This window comes from Carcharodon carcharias, chromosome 14 (assembly GCF_017639515.1).
Source record: "Carcharodon carcharias isolate sCarCar2 chromosome 14, sCarCar2.pri, whole genome shotgun sequence".
In the NCBI taxonomy this organism is placed as follows: domain Eukaryota; kingdom Metazoa; phylum Chordata; class Chondrichthyes; order Lamniformes; family Lamnidae; genus Carcharodon; species Carcharodon carcharias.
In genome coordinates, this window is record NC_054480.1 from 17874144 (window position 1) to 17892151 (window position 18008).

At 44.1% G+C, this 18008-nt stretch overlaps 1 protein-coding gene across 1 annotated transcript in view; it reads right to left on the reverse strand.

Moving 5' to 3' along the window:
- The window catches only part of LOC121287499 (solute carrier family 13 member 3-like), a 68755-nt gene that overhangs the window by 39699 nt on the left and 11048 nt on the right, over window positions 1-18008 (reverse strand). Inside the window, exons 3-8 of the mRNA XM_041205433.1 lie at window positions 15328-15482; window positions 13219-13285; window positions 11225-11407; window positions 7258-7383; window positions 2631-2720; window positions 106-210 (exon numbers count right to left, since the gene is read on the reverse strand). Coding sequence (XP_041061367.1) covers window positions 106-210; window positions 2631-2720; window positions 7258-7383; window positions 11225-11407; window positions 13219-13285; window positions 15328-15482 — 726 coding nt within the window. The remainder of the gene's footprint in view (window positions 1-105; window positions 211-2630; window positions 2721-7257; window positions 7384-11224; window positions 11408-13218; window positions 13286-15327; window positions 15483-18008) is intronic.

Sequence of the window (18008 nt, forward strand, 5' to 3'; positions counted from 1 at the left end):
GGGTGGGGTGCATTCCCTTTCACCACTGGGGCTCACAACAACATCAGCTTATATCTATATACCGCCTCTAATGTACAGGAGCGCGGCCCAGAACTTATAGCTTACTTGGGTTGAAAGCCTTGCGCCCAACCTGGTACGAACTTGGGGTCTCTTGTGAAGAGAAGAATCACAAACAGGCTGAAGAATATAGTCACAGCAACCTCAGCAAATCTGGAAAGACAATTGGAGGCAGTAAGCGACGTATTGAGGAGTGAAATGCAAGTGGCCAGCAGAAAACGCAAGAAGACAACAAATGGTTCAACAACATGACCTGGCAACAGTCCCAAATAGCTTGGTCGCCATTTTTAAAGTTTCAGGGCTGCCTATCACATGAGGCGATTCAATTTCCTTTCATACTCAAATGATTAAGTTTTCCCGCTAGTTGTCAGCCTAACTGAATGTTACCAACATATGAAATAGGAGCAGAAGTAGGCCATTCGGCCCCTCAAGCCTACTCTGTCATTCAATAAGATTGTGGCTGATCTCTTTGTGTTTCCATTTCCACATTCCCATCTACCGCTAATAACCTTTTATTCCCTTGTCTAAATGGAATCTATCTACCTCTGCCTTAAAAATATCCAGTGACCCAACTTTCGCTGCCTTCTGAGGCAGAGTTCCAAAGTCGCACAATCCTCTGAGAGAAAAAAATTTCTCCTCATCTCTGTCCTAAAAGGGTGACCCCTAATTTTAAAACAGTGCCCCCTAGTTCTGGACTCAGCTACAAGAGGAAACATCCTTTCCACATCCACCTTGTCGAGACCATTCAGGATCTTATATATTTCAATCAAGTCACCCCTCACTCTTCTAATCTCCAGTGGAAACAGGCCCAATCAGTCCAACCTTTCCTCATAAGACAACCCACTCATTCCAGGTATCAATCTAGAAACCACCTCTGAACTGCCTCCAACACATTTACAACCTTCCTTAATAAGGAGGCCAAAACTGCACATAGTATTCGAGGTGCGGTCTCACCAATGCCCTGTATAATTGAAGCATAACATCCTTACTTTATGGCCAATTCCTCTCGTAATAAAGAATAGTGTTCCATTAGCCTTCTTGATTACTTGCTGTACCTGCCTAGTAACTTTTTTGTGACTCATGCACTAGAACACCTAGATCCCTCTGCATCTTGGAATTCTGCAGCCGTTCTCTTTAGTAATACTCTGCTTTTTTATTCTTCCTGCCAAAGTGAACAACTTTTACATTTGCCTAGTTACATGTTACTTCATGCTCCACCTTTGCAGAGATGAGGGTGGGCATAGGGGCAAGGGTATGGGGTGGAGGTACAAAATCAAATATTGCAATTTTTCAATGATCAGGCTTTGCTTTATAACTTACTGCATTCCCTGTTCCCCACGTATTTTAACTTAAAGCAAGTAGAGGCACACAGGATAGGTCTAAGCTTGATTCCTGGTCTGTGCTGAGTTAGGTTATCTTAGGTGGGACAACAGCAATAGTATTATCATTGGTCTCTTTTCCCTTAAGTTGAGTGAAGGGAGTCGACTTAGGTTCCAGTTCGTGCTTGTGTTTCAAACAACCCCTGCAGGAAGTTCATGTGTGTATGGTTGTTGGTGAGAGTAGGCTTAGACTTGATTTTGGCTCCACCTATAGTTCAATAGCCTGCTAACATTCACTGCCTGGCTAATCGTAATGGTGGCCACTTTTTGAAGGTGATGAGTGAGTAGGAAACTGCTCCATGAAGAGGTCAGCAGCCTCAATAGAGGAGGACGGGTGGTATTTGTGAAAAAAGTGGAGTTGAGGATGAGAAAAGTTTCTGCCCACTGTGTGGTTCAATGCGCACTAGGAACTTACCATTACCTCATTCAAGGCCCAGTATGAGGCTAGACTGTGTAAGCTGGTGAGCTTTCCAGACATAAATATTCAGACATTCAATGTAACAACCAACAATACTAAAGAGATTATCTCGACATTATCACCTTGCTGTTTGTGGGATATTTGCTGTGCATAAATTTGTTGCTGTGTTACCCACATTACAACAGTGACTAGTCTTCAAAGCTACTTCATTGGCTGTAAAGGGCTTTGGGATGTCTAATGATCATGAGAGGTGCCAAATAAACACAAGGCCTTTTTTTTCTTTTCATTTGAAATTGTGGGTTAAAGCACATTGAATCAATGAATACATCTGGAATTGTAAAGCTAGTCTCAGTGATGGTGACCATAACAACTATCACTGATTGTAGTAAAAACCCATCTGGTTCACTAATGCTCTTTAGGGAAGGAAATCTGCCATCCTTACCTGGTCTGACCTACATGTGACTCCAGAACCACAGCAATGTGGTTGACTCATTCTTCCTGCCAAAGTGAACAGGCCCAGTCTGTCCAACCTTTCCTCATAAGACAACCCACTCATTCCAGGTATCAATCTAGAAACCACCTCTGAACCACCTCCAACACATTTACGTCCTTCCTAAACTGCACACAGTATTTGAGGTGCAGTCCCAAGTTACCCAGTCCTAGATCTAAAAGGACTGCCAAATATAACAGTTGTGAGTTTACTTTACTGTCTTTGCTCTATTGCTACATACTACTACAGCCAATGCTGAAGCACATTCACTGCAGTAAATACGCACGTCATAGGACCCAGCTGAGCATATTCTGAACGGATTGCAGCCTTCATTCTAGCTTCTGCCTCCTTATTTTTTCTTTTCTTCTTCAATGATCTAAGGAATAAAAAAAACATTGAAATTGAGATTACAAACAAAAAGTGGATGGCCGTTTAAGAAAACCGAAATTAAAATATAACATTTTGGAAACGCACAAGAGAAAATGTTATGCCAGAACTGTATAAGACGCTAGTTAGACTGCAGATAGAGTACTCCATACAGTTCTGGTCACTCACATGACAGGGAGGATGTGCTCACACCCAAAAGGGTGCAGGGGAGAATAATGAGGCCGTTGCCAAGACTGGAGAATTTTAGCTATGAAGAAAGATTGGATAGCCTGTGGATGTTTTCTGTGAAGCAGAGGAGGCTGAGGGATGATTTAATCACCATGTATAAAATTATGAGCTGCCTTGGTAGAGTCAATAGGAAGAATCTACTTCCCTCATCAGAGAAGTTAATAGAAAGGGGGCATAGATTTGAAAAAAAAATGGTAGGAATTGACGAGAACAATTTGCACCCTGAGAGTGGTGGGAATCTGGAACTCACTGCCTGAAAGGCGGTTGAGGTAAAAACTCGCATCACATTTAAAAAAGATGTGGATATGCATTTAAAAGGGGGGCCAGTTATCTCAGTTGGATAGCACATGGCGCAGAATAACACCAACAGCTTGAGTTCAATTCCTGTCCCAGCTGAGGTGGACTTGGGGCCTGCCTCCTTGCCTATCCCATGCTCAATGCAGTGTGGGGGGGGGTGGGGGTCCCTCAAGCTATATAATCAATTGTTCCCCTCTAATAGAGAGAGATGACCATGATCACTTGTAGACAATAGCTAATTACCTACCTACTCATGCATTTGAAGTGCCATAACCTACGCCAACAGATGGAAAATGGAATTAGGTTTTTAAAAACATCTTTCTTGGGATGTGGGCCTCACTGGCATGGTCAGTATTTGTTGCCAATCCCTAATTGCCCTTGAACTGAGTGACTTGTTAGGTGATTTCAGAAGGCAGTTAAGAGTCAACCACATTGCTCTGGGTCTGGAGTCACATGTAGGTCAGACCAGGTAAGGATGGCAGATTTCCTTCCCTAAAGGGCATTAGTGGACCAGATGGGTTTTTACTACAATCAATGATAGTTGCTATGTCACCATCACTGAGACTAGCTTTACAAATTCCAGATGTATTAATTGATTTTAAATTCCACCAGCTGCCATGGCAACATTTGAACCTATATCCCCAGAGCATTAGCCTACGCCTCTGGATTACCATCTCCCCACTTCATAGCACTTTTTTGGCCTGTACAGAAAAGCTGGACCAAATGACCTCCTGCTGTGTTATAAATTTCTATCATCCTATGAAGAAAAACCTGAAGCAGATTTATACCTGGAGTAGGAAGAAGAGAGGAAATACTTAACCTAAGAACAATCTTCAATAAATATCTAGAAGTAAACAAGAAAATTTACAGATGCTTCATAGGCTATGAAAAAGCGGTCGATCATGTTTATCGCCAAAAGTTATTAGCTGCGCAACTGAAATGTGACATTGACAGTAAAGATCTGAGATTTATCCAGAGCCTATATTGAGACCAAAGAACAAGCTTGAGGCTAGAAGATGGACAATCAGATAGGTTTCAAGTGAAGAGAGTAGTACAACAAGGTTTGTACTGTTGCTAAAATTATTCAATCTGTACACAAAACAAATATTCAGAGAATAAGATGTGCAGCCAGGGGTAAAAATTGGAGGCAAGAACATAAAAACTTGCAGTACGCTGACAACACAGCGTTATTTGCAGAATCAGAAGAGACCTTACAAAATATCATTGGTCAAATAACATCTAACGTTCACAATATGGATTGAGAATGAATACCAAAAACAATGGTAGTCAGAAGGAATACATTAGAAGACACCAGAGTGAAGGTTGAAGTGGACGGTGTCACACTGGAACAAGATTGCCTATTTAGGGGCCTTTGAAATGTGGATGCTCAAATTCCATTTACAGACCATCAGACAATTGAAGAGGTGCTTGAAATTGCAACAACAAAAAGAATTTCAAAAAGTGGCACCAAGAGAAGCAAATGTCAGTAATTTGGCCATTTGATCAGAGCTGAAAAGCTACAGGGACCTCTTCTGGAGGGCAAAGTGGAGGGCAGCAGAAAGAGGGGTCGATCTAGGTGTAGTTGGATGACGGACGGCACCAAGTGGTTGCAAATGAGCTACAGTGGGTGTGTGAGGGTGACGCAAGACAGTAGAGTGTGACAGACCATGATAGCAGACCTCCTGGCAGAAGCAGCTACAAGCCGCAAAATGAAGAAAGAGTGCCTTTCATTAGGACTCTAGATTCTGAAACATCAACTAGTATGTTTTGCTTTGTTTTTCAGGTGATGAAAGACCTAATGTGTATTTCCATTTTATTAAAAGGTTCTCTGGGTGTCTGGGACTCTGATAGCTTAAGTTTTGGATGTACACATGAGTTGTTTACATATTTTTATTTTGTGTTATTTTATTTTGAGTTTGAAGTTGTGCAATGAGCTAGTTGTACCAACAGGCCAAGGAATGGTGGGACATTTGACTCCCACACCCACACCCTCACCACTGCTCCCCACCGACTCCCACCATGATTCTGAACTTCTAATCTTAGCCATGTGTCTGTGGAAAGGTGCTCAGAGGAGACCAGTAGATTCACCATCATAAAAGAGGCAAAATTAGAGAAAAGGGGCACAGATAAAACGCTTGATTGTTAGCACTTTCACCTCTGAATCAGTGTTGTGGGTTCAAACCCACTCCAGGACCTAAGCACAAAAAATCCAGGCTAACGCTCCGATCTTATACTGAGGGAGCAGTGCTGCACAGTCAGATGGAATATTAAATGGAGGCTCTGCCTTCCTTCTCGGGTGAATGAGAAAGATCTCATGGCGTTATTTTGAAGAAAAATAGGGGAGTTATCCTTGCTGTCATGGGCAATATTTATCGCTTCAACAATGCCAAAAAAAATTATTTGGACGTTATTGCATTGCTGTTTGTGGGAGTTTGCTGTGCGCAAATTGGCTTCTGTGTTTCCTACATTACAACATGACTATACTTCGAAAGTATCTCAACAGCTGTACCTCAGTGCACTTTGGGATGTCCTAAAGTTGTTAAAGGTGCTATAGAAATGTAAGTTCTTTCTTTATTTTCTAATGCTAGGTGCCCTTCAACAACTGCTTCCCTCATTCAAAAAAATGTTTTATTATCTTTTTATTTAACATTATAAAGCTTAATCAGTACAGGAACTTCAGCTTATCTGGTGTACAACTGGTTTAGCCATTCATCACCAGATCTGACAGGACCATATCAATCACTTCCTCTGCCAAAGCTGTTTAGTGCTGCAGGATCATCCTGGAGATTTTTTTGTATTCATTCATGGGATGTGGGGGTCGCTGGCTAGGCCAGCATTTACTACCCATCCCTAATTGCCCGTGTTCAGAGGGTATTTAAGAGGCAACCATTTTGCTGTGGGTCTGGAGTCACAGGTAGGCCAGACGAGGTAAGGTCAGCAGATTTCCTTCTCTAAAGGACGTTAGTGAACCAGATGGGTTTTTACGGCAATCGGCAATGGTTTTGTGGTCATTATCAGACTTTTATTTCCAGATTCTTATTGAATTCAAATTTCACCATCTGCTGTGGTGGGATTCGAACCTAGGCCCCAGAGCATTACCGTGAGAAACTTGTGCAGCTCTACCATGATTGAGACCATTCGTTCAACTGCCTCTACTGTTCCTCCCCTTTCCCGTTCAACTGGATTCTGCCCTCGGGTGCCCCCCCCAACCCTCCATCCCACCCACTGCCCTAGCCTTGAACCTGCTATCACCCATTGTCCTCTATGAGCTCATTTTGTCCACTTCCCATCCCTAAGATACTACTAACCACCCAGTTTCCCATCCGGAACCCTGTTCCCTCTCCTCAGATACTGTCCCTCTCTTCCATTCAAAATTAGCACCATCATCCCCTTCCCAAAAAAAATGCATTGGACCCCTCTGCCGTTGCAAACTGACTCCATCTCCAACCTAGCTTCCATGGAGACTCGAAAAGCAGAGAGAAAGTGCAGAAATGGTCTACTGTCAACTCCATGGCAATATTGACAAAGGCCATGAAGACAAGCGTAATGGAGAGTCTCAGTTAAAGATGCCATATAAGTGTTAAGTTTTGTTGTTGTTGTTGTGGTCATGAGCTCTCTCTAGGACTTATACAGTTGATAACTTGAAATTAATGATTCCAACATTACAGATTTTCATGTTGTACTGCCTTAAATACACAAATGTGTACATGTACATTTAAGTGTTGGCAGATAATATCTGAAGGCAAAGAAAGAAAGCAGCATAATTAAATACCAGAACCTTGTGGAAAGGAGAATTTAGTCTTTTGGGAGAGGGGAACATTTCCTCCACTTGGACACGATAGCAATATAAACAGAGCAGGAAAATTCCCTATGATTGCCACCTCAAGCAAAATATGTAAATGTGTTCTTGCCGAATGTATTTACGATTTCGTTAGACATAGCAAATGTAAAACTTGTTGTTTACTACATAGATGTTCTGCGTGCACTATCCCACCTTGTACCTTAGGTTGAGTCCTCCGTACAGGATGGAGATCCAGAGCCATGTAAGTACCAGGAATACCAAAAAGACAGGGAAGGCAAACAGGAACCAGGAGACAAAATTCAAATCGTCCAAATTAGGGAAAGCGCTGATAAAAGAACTCAAATTATAAATACGTCAACAAGATAGAATTATTCAGGATTAATTACATAGCATTTACAGTACAGGAGCAGACCATTTAATTGCTGACCGCTCATTTTAGACTCCTCACATGCAGAAATAAGGATGTGATCCTGGAAATCCATTTTCTTGCATTTTCCTAGTGCCACTACCTCTCTTTGCCCATCTTACCACCCCACCACCGCCACTCCAGCCCATTGCGTAAACTCAGGCTAGGGAGGCTACCTGATGTCATAACTCTGAGGTCGTCACGCTGGAATTGTAAACTTAAAAAAAAATTGAGGGACAGGAAAAAACATTCGGTGGGATTTTCCACACCCGCCCGCCACCGGGATCTTCCGGTTCCCACCGCAGGTCAACGGGCTTCTGGCTGGGGCTGGATAATCCCGGCCATTGTGTTCGATCCTAACATTGAGCGCTTGTTTGCAACATGCAATAACGAGTTAGCAGCCTGCTTTACATCTCTCTCAATCGCTATTTCCATTGGATTTATGGATGTCGGACAATCAGGCTCCTCTGAATAGGAAATAAAAACAGAAAATGCTGGAATCATTCAGCAGGTCAGGCAGTATCGGTGGAAGGTGAAACAGAGTTAATGTCGTCAGGTCCCAAGAGTTCATCAGCCTGAAACATTAGCTCTGTTACTCCCTTCACAGATGTTGTCTGGCCCACAGAGCATTTCCCGCATTTTCTATTCTTATTTTGGATTTCCAGCATCTGTAGTGTTTTGCTTTTGCATCGTCTGAATAGGAGTTAGATAAGGTAGCTGGACATTTACCTTAAATTATTTACTGTCAGGTAATACAGCATACTTCAGTGAGTTTCTCTTCCACTCTGTCAATTTAACTGCTTCTCTTATCTCATTTTCTAAAGGCAGGCTCTTTAATTAGTGCCAGCTACTCCACAGCTAGCCATTCTTATATTAAAAACAACAGTAGGTCATTCAATATCTCAAGCCTGTTCCACCATTCAATTAGATCAAGGCTGATCTGTACCTCAACTCGATTTCTCCACCTTTGATTTATAACCCTTTACCTCATAAAAAGCCATCAGAATCTGGAAAGCTCAAATTGTCTCACCATCCACAGAAATAAAAACAAAAAACTGCAGATGCTGGAAATCCTAAACAAAAACAGAATTACCTGGAAAAACTCAGCAGGTCTGGCAGCATCAGCAGAGAAGAAAAGAGTTGACATTTCGAGTCCTCATGACCCTTCAACAGAACTGAGTGAATATTAGGAGAGGGATGAAATATAAGCTGGTTTAAGGTGGGGTGGGGGGAGAGAAGTGGTGGTTGTAGGAACAAGCAAGCAGTGATAGGAGCAGATAATCAAAAGATGTCACAGACAACCATCCACAGGCTGTTTGAGGTGGAGAGAGGTGAGAATTCTACATTTTTGCTACCCATTTTTGTGTGAAAAAGTGCTTCCTGATTTCACTCCTGAATGGCCTAACTATAAGGCTGTGACATGACATTTTGGCCAGTTATGCAATTATTAGTCGTGTTGTGTGACACTACCACCATGCTAAATGAACAGATCTAGCAACTTAAGACAGGGCAACCATGAGGTGCTGTGGGCCATCAGCAGCAGCTGAAGTGTACTCAACCACATCGGCCTTTGATAAAGTGCTGCACAAAAGATTAGTACACAAGATAAGATCACATGGAGTTAGGGGTAAAAATTAGCTTGGATAGAGGATTGGCTAACTGACAGAAAGCAGAGTCGGGATAAATGGGTCTTTTTCTGGATGGCAAGCTGTAACTAGTGGGGTACCATAGGATTTGGTTCTTGGGCCCCAACTATTCACAATCTATATTAATTACTTGGATTCAGGGATGGAAGGTACTATAGCTAAATTTGCAGGTGACACCAAAATAGGTGGGAAAGTAAGTTGCAATGAAGAAAGAAAAAACTTACACATGGATATGGACAGGTTAGGTGAATGGGCCAAAATTTGGCAGATGGAGTTTAATGTGGATAAGTGTGAAGTTATCCATTTTGGTCGGAAGAATAGAAAGGTGACTTATTATTTAAATGGAGAGAAACTTCAGAATGCTTCAGTGCAGAGGGATCTGGGTGTCCCCGTGCATGAATCACTGAAAGTTAGTATGCAGGTACAGCAGGTAATAAGGAAGGCAAATGGAATTTTGGCATTTATTGCTAAAGGAATAGAGTATAAAAATAGGGAAGTGTTGTTGCAACTGTACAAGGCATTGGTGAGACCGCACCTGGAGTACTGTGCACAGTTTTGGTCCCCTTACTTGAGGAAGGATGTAGTTGCATTGGAGGCGGTTCAGAGGAGGTTCACTCGATTGATTCCAGAGATGCGGGGCTTGTCTTATGAGGAGAGATTGAGCAGATTAGGCCTATACTCGCTAGAGTTTAGAAGGATGAGAGAAGATCTAATTGAGGTATATAAGATGCTAAAGGGGATAGACAAAGTAGTCGTGGAGCGGATGTTTCTCCTTGTGGGTCATTCTAGAATGAGAGGCCATAGTTTTAGGCTAAGGGGTGGTAGATTTAAATCAGAGATGAGGAGGAATTACTTTTCTATGGAATCTGTGGAATTCACTACCTCAGAGTGCAGTGGATGCCGGGACGCTGACTAAATTTAAGGAGGAGATAGACAGATCTTTAATTAGTAACAGGTTGAAAGGTTATGGGGAGAGGGCGGGAAATTGGAGTTGAGGCCGAAATGAGATCAGCCATGATCGTATTGAATGGCGGGGCAGGCTCGAGGGGCTGAATTGCCTACCCCTGCTCCTATCTAGGTAGCATTTGACCAAGTGTGGCATCAAGGAGCTCTAGCAAAACTGGAGTCAATGGAAATCAGGGGAAAAACTTTCCACTGGTTGGAGTCATACCTTGTACAAAGAAAGATGGTTGTTGGAGGTCAGTCATCTCAGCTCCAGGACATCACTGCAGGAGTTCCTCAGGGATTGTATCCTCAGCCCAACTATCGTCAGCTGCTTTATCAATGATCTTCCTTCCCTCATAAGGTCAGAAGTGGGTATGTTCATTGATGATCGCTCGATGTTCAGCACCATTTGCTGAAGCAGTCCATGTTCAATATCCGGGCTTGGGCTGACAAGTGGCAAGTAACATTCGTGCCACACAAGTGCCAGGCAATGATCATCTCTAACAAGAGAGAATCTAACTATCACCCCTTGATGTTCAATGGCATTACCATCACTGAATCCCCCACTATCAAAATCCTGGGGGTCACCATTGACCAGAAACTGAACTGGTCTAGCCATATAAATACTGTGGCTATAAGAGCAGGCCAGAGGTTAGGAATCCTGCAATGATTATCCCACCTCCTGACTCCCCAAAGCATGTCCACCATCTAGAAGGCTCAGGTTATCCTGGAACTCCCTCCCTAACAGCACTGTGGGTGTACCTGCACCACATGGACTGCAGCGGTTCAAGAAGGCAGCTCACCACCACCTTCTCAAGGGCAACTAGGGATGGGTAAAAATACTGGTCCAGCCAGCAAAGCCCACATCCCGTGAGTGAACTAAAAAAAATTCGGACATCAGAGTAAAACCCTATCCTGGCCTCAATCCGCCTCTTTGCACATAGGCTTCACTGGACAGCGATCCGGAATTGGAATCTTAGCTCATTTCTTCCCCCTCCTTCTGTTCACTTCAACTGAACTTAGTTCACTAAACACAAACCAGGCATCAAATGCGGGATATTCCTGGTCCCAGAAGCATGAGCCTCTGTTTTTTGTGCCTATGCCATTTTAAACTCTGAACAATTTGAAGATTCTTATTTTGAACCCGAACATTAGAAGTGTATTATTACCGTTTCACCTGACCATCAAGGATAAGGTTTGGTGGTGTCCCTGTTAAGGTGGCTATCCCTCCGATAGTGGCAGCATATGGGATGGAGAGAAGTATACCCTTGGCGAAGTCCTTGTCATACACCATGTCACGTTCAGTTGGCTGGGCTGGACCTTCAATTTCAAGTTCCTGTACCTCGTTCTTCCTGGGAAGAAAAGAGTAAATATCGTTACCTTTTCCTGCAGAGGTCAAGGGCTTCTTTGGAGTTGGCGACAGGTCCTCAGTCCTAATACTGCCTAAATGATATACTTCATCTCTGTGTAAGACTCTTGGTCATAACACTAAGCTTTATAGCCCAACCAACAGTGTAAGTTGCTTAAAAAAATGAACATTCCCAGTTTTATATTTCACCCTAGCATTGGGCTGTTAGTTATAACATTATTATGGCTACCAGCCCCAGCATAAGGTACTCACTTTGTAATACTCCACTATCAACAACAGGAAATTGCATTTATATAGCGCCTTTAATGTAGTAAAATGTCCTAAGGCGCTTCACCGGAGCATTATCAAACCAAATTTGACAGTGAGACACTAACGGTATGACACCTACATTATCCACTGGGCGGAATCTTCCCATCTCCAGAGACTGGTTTGAAAGTGGATTTGGGAGGAAAGTTTAAGGACAGTGCAAGGCTGATGGGCTGACACACTCCCACCTCCAGCCAATCTCACCAGAGGCGGAGTCAAATAGGCAAAGGTTACCCAGCTGGACAGCCAATTTGAATAATTAAGTGGCTATTTGTGGGCATGCTGCTAGGGAAGCCTTGCTAAGGCTGAAGCCCGGCAGGTGTCTGAAGGTGGCAAACTGAGGGTTAGTCGCGGTCAGCTGGGTGTGGGATGTTCCACGAGACCTCCTCTAGTTCCTTCCTCCCTCAACAGAGCCACAGGGATCAGTGTGCCACAGCCAAAGGCTAGTGGTGCTGCCTCTGATTGGGCCTGACATCCTCAATTGGACGGCGGATGCAGATCACTGACAGCGACGTCTCAGGCCAGATGCCTGCATCAAACATGGTGCAAGTCTATCAAAGACCGAAAGGAACACACAACACCGCCTTGCTCCCTCCAACTCCCCTCGTTAGGCAGCCCGCTCGCCTGACTCCTCACTCATCCCACTCGCCATCTCTCTCCCGGCCCCTCGGCACCCCGCTTGGCACCCAGTGGGGCTGGGAAGAATGTGGCAAGTGGGGGACAGCGAGGGGCTGGGAGGGAGGTGGCGAGTGGGGTGGAAAGGGTCCAGCAGGGAGGAGGTGAGCAGAGGTTCACAACGGAGCACAACTAGTGGAGGAACCGCATAAGCTGGTGGATGGAGTGGGTGCCGAGTGGGCATGCACAACTGTTCCTGTGTAGCAGCAGGAGTTAAAGTCAGGATAGAGGCTCAGTTCCCAGCACATATGGCCCGGTAGGTTATACTGTCACACTACGCATCGGAGAGGCCATATGACAACCTTGTGAAACAATTTTCCTTTCTCACCCCTTAAATATAAATTCTACAGAAAATACAACAACAATGATCAACCTTCAAACTTTGAAATAAAAAGCTGCAAAGAGACTCAATGGTGATGAATAGTGCGACACAGGTTTGACGGTTTCCGCTGAATGCTTACTCTTACTCACGCAGCCCATTGATTTCATTCTTTCTGAATAATTCTAAATTTTCTTTGCTGCAGCATTTGCTCTTTCTCATAAATGAGTCTGGTATCCTTCACCAAACTTTCTGAAAACCTGTTCCAGCTGGTGATTGCCACCTTGACATTTGTCTTAAGCTTGTTCTTCACAACGCTAACCTCGTGTCTCGCTGCCATGTGGTCTCACAAGGTATTGTTTTGGGTTTGCCTTACGCAGCCTAGCATGGCATTAGCCAATAGCAAAAGGAAATCTTCATAAATACACAATGTCACAACAGAGTGTGACCAAAGAAATTTTGCTCCCTTTGTAAGCACTCCTTGCAATTCCTACCTTTCATCTGCTGTTTCTTGATTATCATTAATCTCCTCGGCAGCTGATTCATTGTTTTGTGGTTCCTCTGGGAAAAAAAGAATCCTCATCATTATTTATTTCCTTGTTTTAAAGTTCGTACTCTCACTGCCTCTTTAGATGACATATACAACTTAAAAAGAAAGAGAGACTTTCATTTATATAACATCTTTCACAAGATGTCCCAAAGTGCTTTACCCCAATTCAGTACTTATGAAGTGTCACTGCTGCTTTTGATATGTAGAAAGCACAGCAGCTAACCTGTGCACAGTAAAGATCCCATAGACTGCAATGAAATGAATGACTCGATCCATTTGTTTTCATTGTGGTTTGAGGGATAAATGTTAACAAGGGCATCAGGAGCACCCCTCTGTTCTTATTAGATTAGTAGTTGGGGAATCTTCTACCGCCAGCTAAAAGGCATATGGGACAATTGTTTAACATATCAGCTGGAGAACGGCACCTCCAACGGTTCAGCACTCTCTCAGTACTCCCTCAGAAAGAAGGACACCAAAGGCAAGGGCAGGTCGGTGGCACTGGCCCTGCCAGTGGTGCCCACATCCCATGAAAGAATAAATTTCAAAAATATCCTAACTGTCCCACCCTAACATTCAATACCTAAACTCAAATGTTCTTATTGGTGTTATTATCATGGATGATAGTAGCCCATTAAAATAAGGTTGATTGGAAAATCTTAATTTTTGTGTCTACTATCTTGACTGGTAGATTATTAAAAACATTTCCCCACTCTTTGAGTGAAGAACTTCTTCCTAGTATCTGTTTCAAAAGTCCTGATCAGTGATAGGTCTTCAACAGTCTTGCTTTTAAGTAATATATTCCGTCAGACTTTTCCTGCATCTTGATAAAATTAACATGTAACTTTTAGAAACACACTCTGGGAGGCTTCTTAATCAAACAAAATGAGAGCTTCCATGGTTGCTTGTACCCAGCCAGCCCTTCAAACAGCCATCTTCTTTCCCTAGGAAACCCCTCCCTAGAATTTATTCCCCCACGCTAGCCACACATTGGTTGAACAAATCACGTGACCCCTGCGCGGTTGAACTGATCTTAAAGTGACAGTCATCACCTAACTGACCAGGAAGGGGGAAATGGAAGCTCATCGTCCAATTTCCCAATTCTGTGGCTGGTAGCCACATCCCTGATCTGTCCTTCTCTGGATGACCGGACAATGATACCTGGACGTGAGCCAATTTTATAACAAGCTTTGAAATAAAACACTCGCAAACTGACACACTGTGCCCTGAATCATTGTGATCTATTAAATTTGCTAATTATTACTTATTTATTTATTACTCATTTATTACTCTTGATCTTTTACATTGTATTAAGTTAGGGTTTGTCATCAGCTGCGCATAAGCAGGAGCAATGAACTAGGCCAAATTTGGAACTCATCAAGAAATTAGGAGTTTGATCAAATGGAGCTGCAACAGAAGAAAATAGAGTTTAAAGCTTTTGAACTACACATGGAAAGCACTGGGTCTATATGGTTACATTTTATTAAGGGGGAGGGAATATGAGAAATCAGACCACTTTGGTTTGATGTCAGCCAAACTAAATAAAGATCAAAAATAAAAGCAAAAAACTGCGGATGCTGGAAATCCAAAACAAAAACAGAATTACCTGGAAAAACTCAGCAGGTCTGGCAGCATCGGCGGAGAAGAAAAGAGTTGACGTTTCGAGTCCTCATGACCCTTCAACAGAACTGATTCAACAGTTGTTTTTGTTTTAAATAAAGATCAAGCAAGCTATTCCAACGGCTCAAAGATCATTTGGAGGATGCAATGATTTTTCAGGCTGTAATAGTCTGTGCAGACGCTCGCCTCCCTTCGCTTGGCTTCTCCTGTTACCAGTCACCCGTGGCCCTTCTTCAGACTGGACAGGACGCATTGCAGCTGCTTCCAGTCTAAAATTATTTAACAAAAACGTTTTGCTTCCTCTCTGCATTTCAGTTAACCAATTACTGACAATGGAAGCTTTTATATTTTCCAGTATTACTGCCTTTTTTTGTATTTTCAATGTGTAGAACAGGGAGAGCATTTAAATTTGAAATTGGATTGAGCTTAAGAGTACCTGTGTTAGTGGTCCCAAGCTGTTGCTTTTCGTCATCATCACCTTGCAGCTGCTTAAGGATGGCAGTGGCTGTAGGCAGCATCATGGTGGTAGTGGCTGTGTTACTCAGCCACATAGACAGGAGGGAAGCGGTCAGCATCAATCCCAGTATAATCCTGAAGAACACAGCAAAATATTAGGATTCCAATCATGGAACAATATAGCACAGAAGAAATCCATTCGGCCTATCGAGTCTGAGCTGGCACTTTGAAAGAGCTATCCAATTAGTCCCACTTCACTGCCCTTCACCCACAGCCCTGCAGGTTCTTCTCCTTCAAGTATTTATCCAATTTCCTTTTGAAAGTTATCATTGAATCGGCTCCTAACAACCTTCCGTGCACTGCACTCCCGATCATCATAACTCGCTGTGTAATTTATCTTCCTCATTTTGCCTCTGGTTCTTTCGACAATTACCTTAAATCTGAGTCTTCTGCTTAATGACATTTCTGCCACTGGAAAGACTTTCTCACTCTTTGTTGTTTCAAAACACTTCATGACTACCCACCCCCGCCACCTGCCTTAACCTTTTCTGCTATTAGGGGAGCAAGCTCACTTCTCTAGCCTCCCCCCAAATCTCTTAAGCAATTTCTTTTAACATCTTTCTTTCTGCTTTTTAAAACCATGGAATGATTTTTCCCTTCTCTCAATCTGGCAATACGTACAGTGATGATCCACCTCAAACTTCTCAGTGGTAGAAAAATGACAGCATTTCCATGTACACGCGAGCATGTCAGATGGTGCATTGTCCATTGCAGAGAAAGGTGAGTGGCAATTGTGCCCATTTCCTCTTTCTTCCATCTCTCCCAAAACAGGGGGTGGCATGGTGGTATTGTCACTGGACTGGTATTCCAGAGACCCAGGGTAGTGCTCTGGGGACCTGGGTTCAAATTACACCATGGCAGATAGTGAAATTTGAATTCAATGAAGAATGTGGAATTAAAAGTCTAATGATGGCCTTGAAACCATTGTTGACTGTTGTTATAAACCCACCTGGTTCACTAACGTCCTCTAGGGAAGGAAATTTGCCATGCTGTCCTTACCCAGTCTAGCCTACTTGTAACTCCAGACCCACAGCATGCTCTCTGAACCAGGACAATAAGTGCTGGCCTAGCCAGTGATGTGCACATCCCAGGAAACAATGACAAAAAGCTCTGGCGAAACATTCCCTCGCCCATTTTTGAAGGTTAGAAAAGCACCCGAATGGCTCACATCGACGTTTCCTTTCCTACTCTGAGGGAAGAAGCCATTCGGCCCATCTGAAATCGCAGAGAGCGGGGATCTGTGCTGTAGCTCCTAACTGCAAACCCGTATCAGGTCACTCAGCGCTGACTGGCTAAACAACTGCGCTAACATCAGAACCGCCAGTGCCGAAAACCTGAAACGAAGACAGTAAATGCCAGAGATAAGAAACAGGACAAAAGAGGGCAGGCAGCTTCCGCGAATTAAGAGGAACAACAGAATGTGGCCAGAATTTTACTCTGTTCCTACTCCCCTAAGGGGGGGTGGGGTGGTGGTGTGGGGTGGGGTGGGGGGGGGGTGCGGTGAGATTGCACGGACGTAATTTCCTCTGGGTTATGGCTTGCCCCAACCTCACAGCAATTTTACGCTGGGGTGGGCAGGGCCTTGGGTAGGAAGCCCCAATTGAGGCCCTTAAGTGGTCAATGAATGGCTACTTAAGGGCCGTCTCCCGCACAGCCTCAATTTTTAGGCTGGCTGGCGGATGAACATTCAGGGGCGGAAACCTAGAAATAAAGGTAGTTGGGTCTCAGGCAGGAAGGAGAAGACAAGTCATAAGCCATTGGAGAGGCCACAGACAAGTGGAGACCTGCCCAACCTGCTGCTGCTGACCAGGTTTGAGCAGGACGCCCTTGGGCTGGAGAGCCGGCACAGTCCCCATGCAACAGGGCGTGGAGAGAGAAAGGGGCGTCAGATGAAGGTAACAGCGCAATGCACAGAGGTGAGAGTTTCTTATCGTGCAACGATTCTACGTAGTCTCTTCATTGATGGGAACCTCAAACCTGGAGTCCCCATTGATCATTGAAAGACGATGGCACCATGATGCAGATCTCCATTGTCTTACCAGGGTGCCTGGCATTCGCAGTGACAGTGTGATGACTTTAACTAATGACATGTCCTTTATTCTCCCCTACAGTCGCCAGCTCGCACTCAATTGCAGGACCCCAAAAAGCCACCCCTGATGCCAGAGGACTGCCAGGCTTCATTTGCATCTGCATGACACTCATACCTTGAGCCAGGCACCAGCGCAGATACCAGCACCTCAGTGGGCATTAGATCATCGGCTACATTGTCAGTGTATATTGGTGAGGGCACTTCACACTCGCTTATGATGTAGGTGGAAGCAGAGAGTGCCCAGGGCGCCGGCAGTCGGAGGACTGCTGGAGACCAGGGCGATGCTGGGTTGCTGACAGATGATGAGCCTCCGGGGTCATCCATTAGGTGGCAGATGCTGGACGTCCGGCGAGATGTGTGGGAGAATCTGGCGAAGATCCATGAGGGTCTGCGTGCCATGGTCTCTGTTGTGGAAGAGTCCATGTGGAGCATTAACACTGCCTTGACCCTCATGGCTGAGCGTCCTGCTTCCTCCACTGAGAGAGTGGTGGGTCTCATGAAGAGGCAGCTCC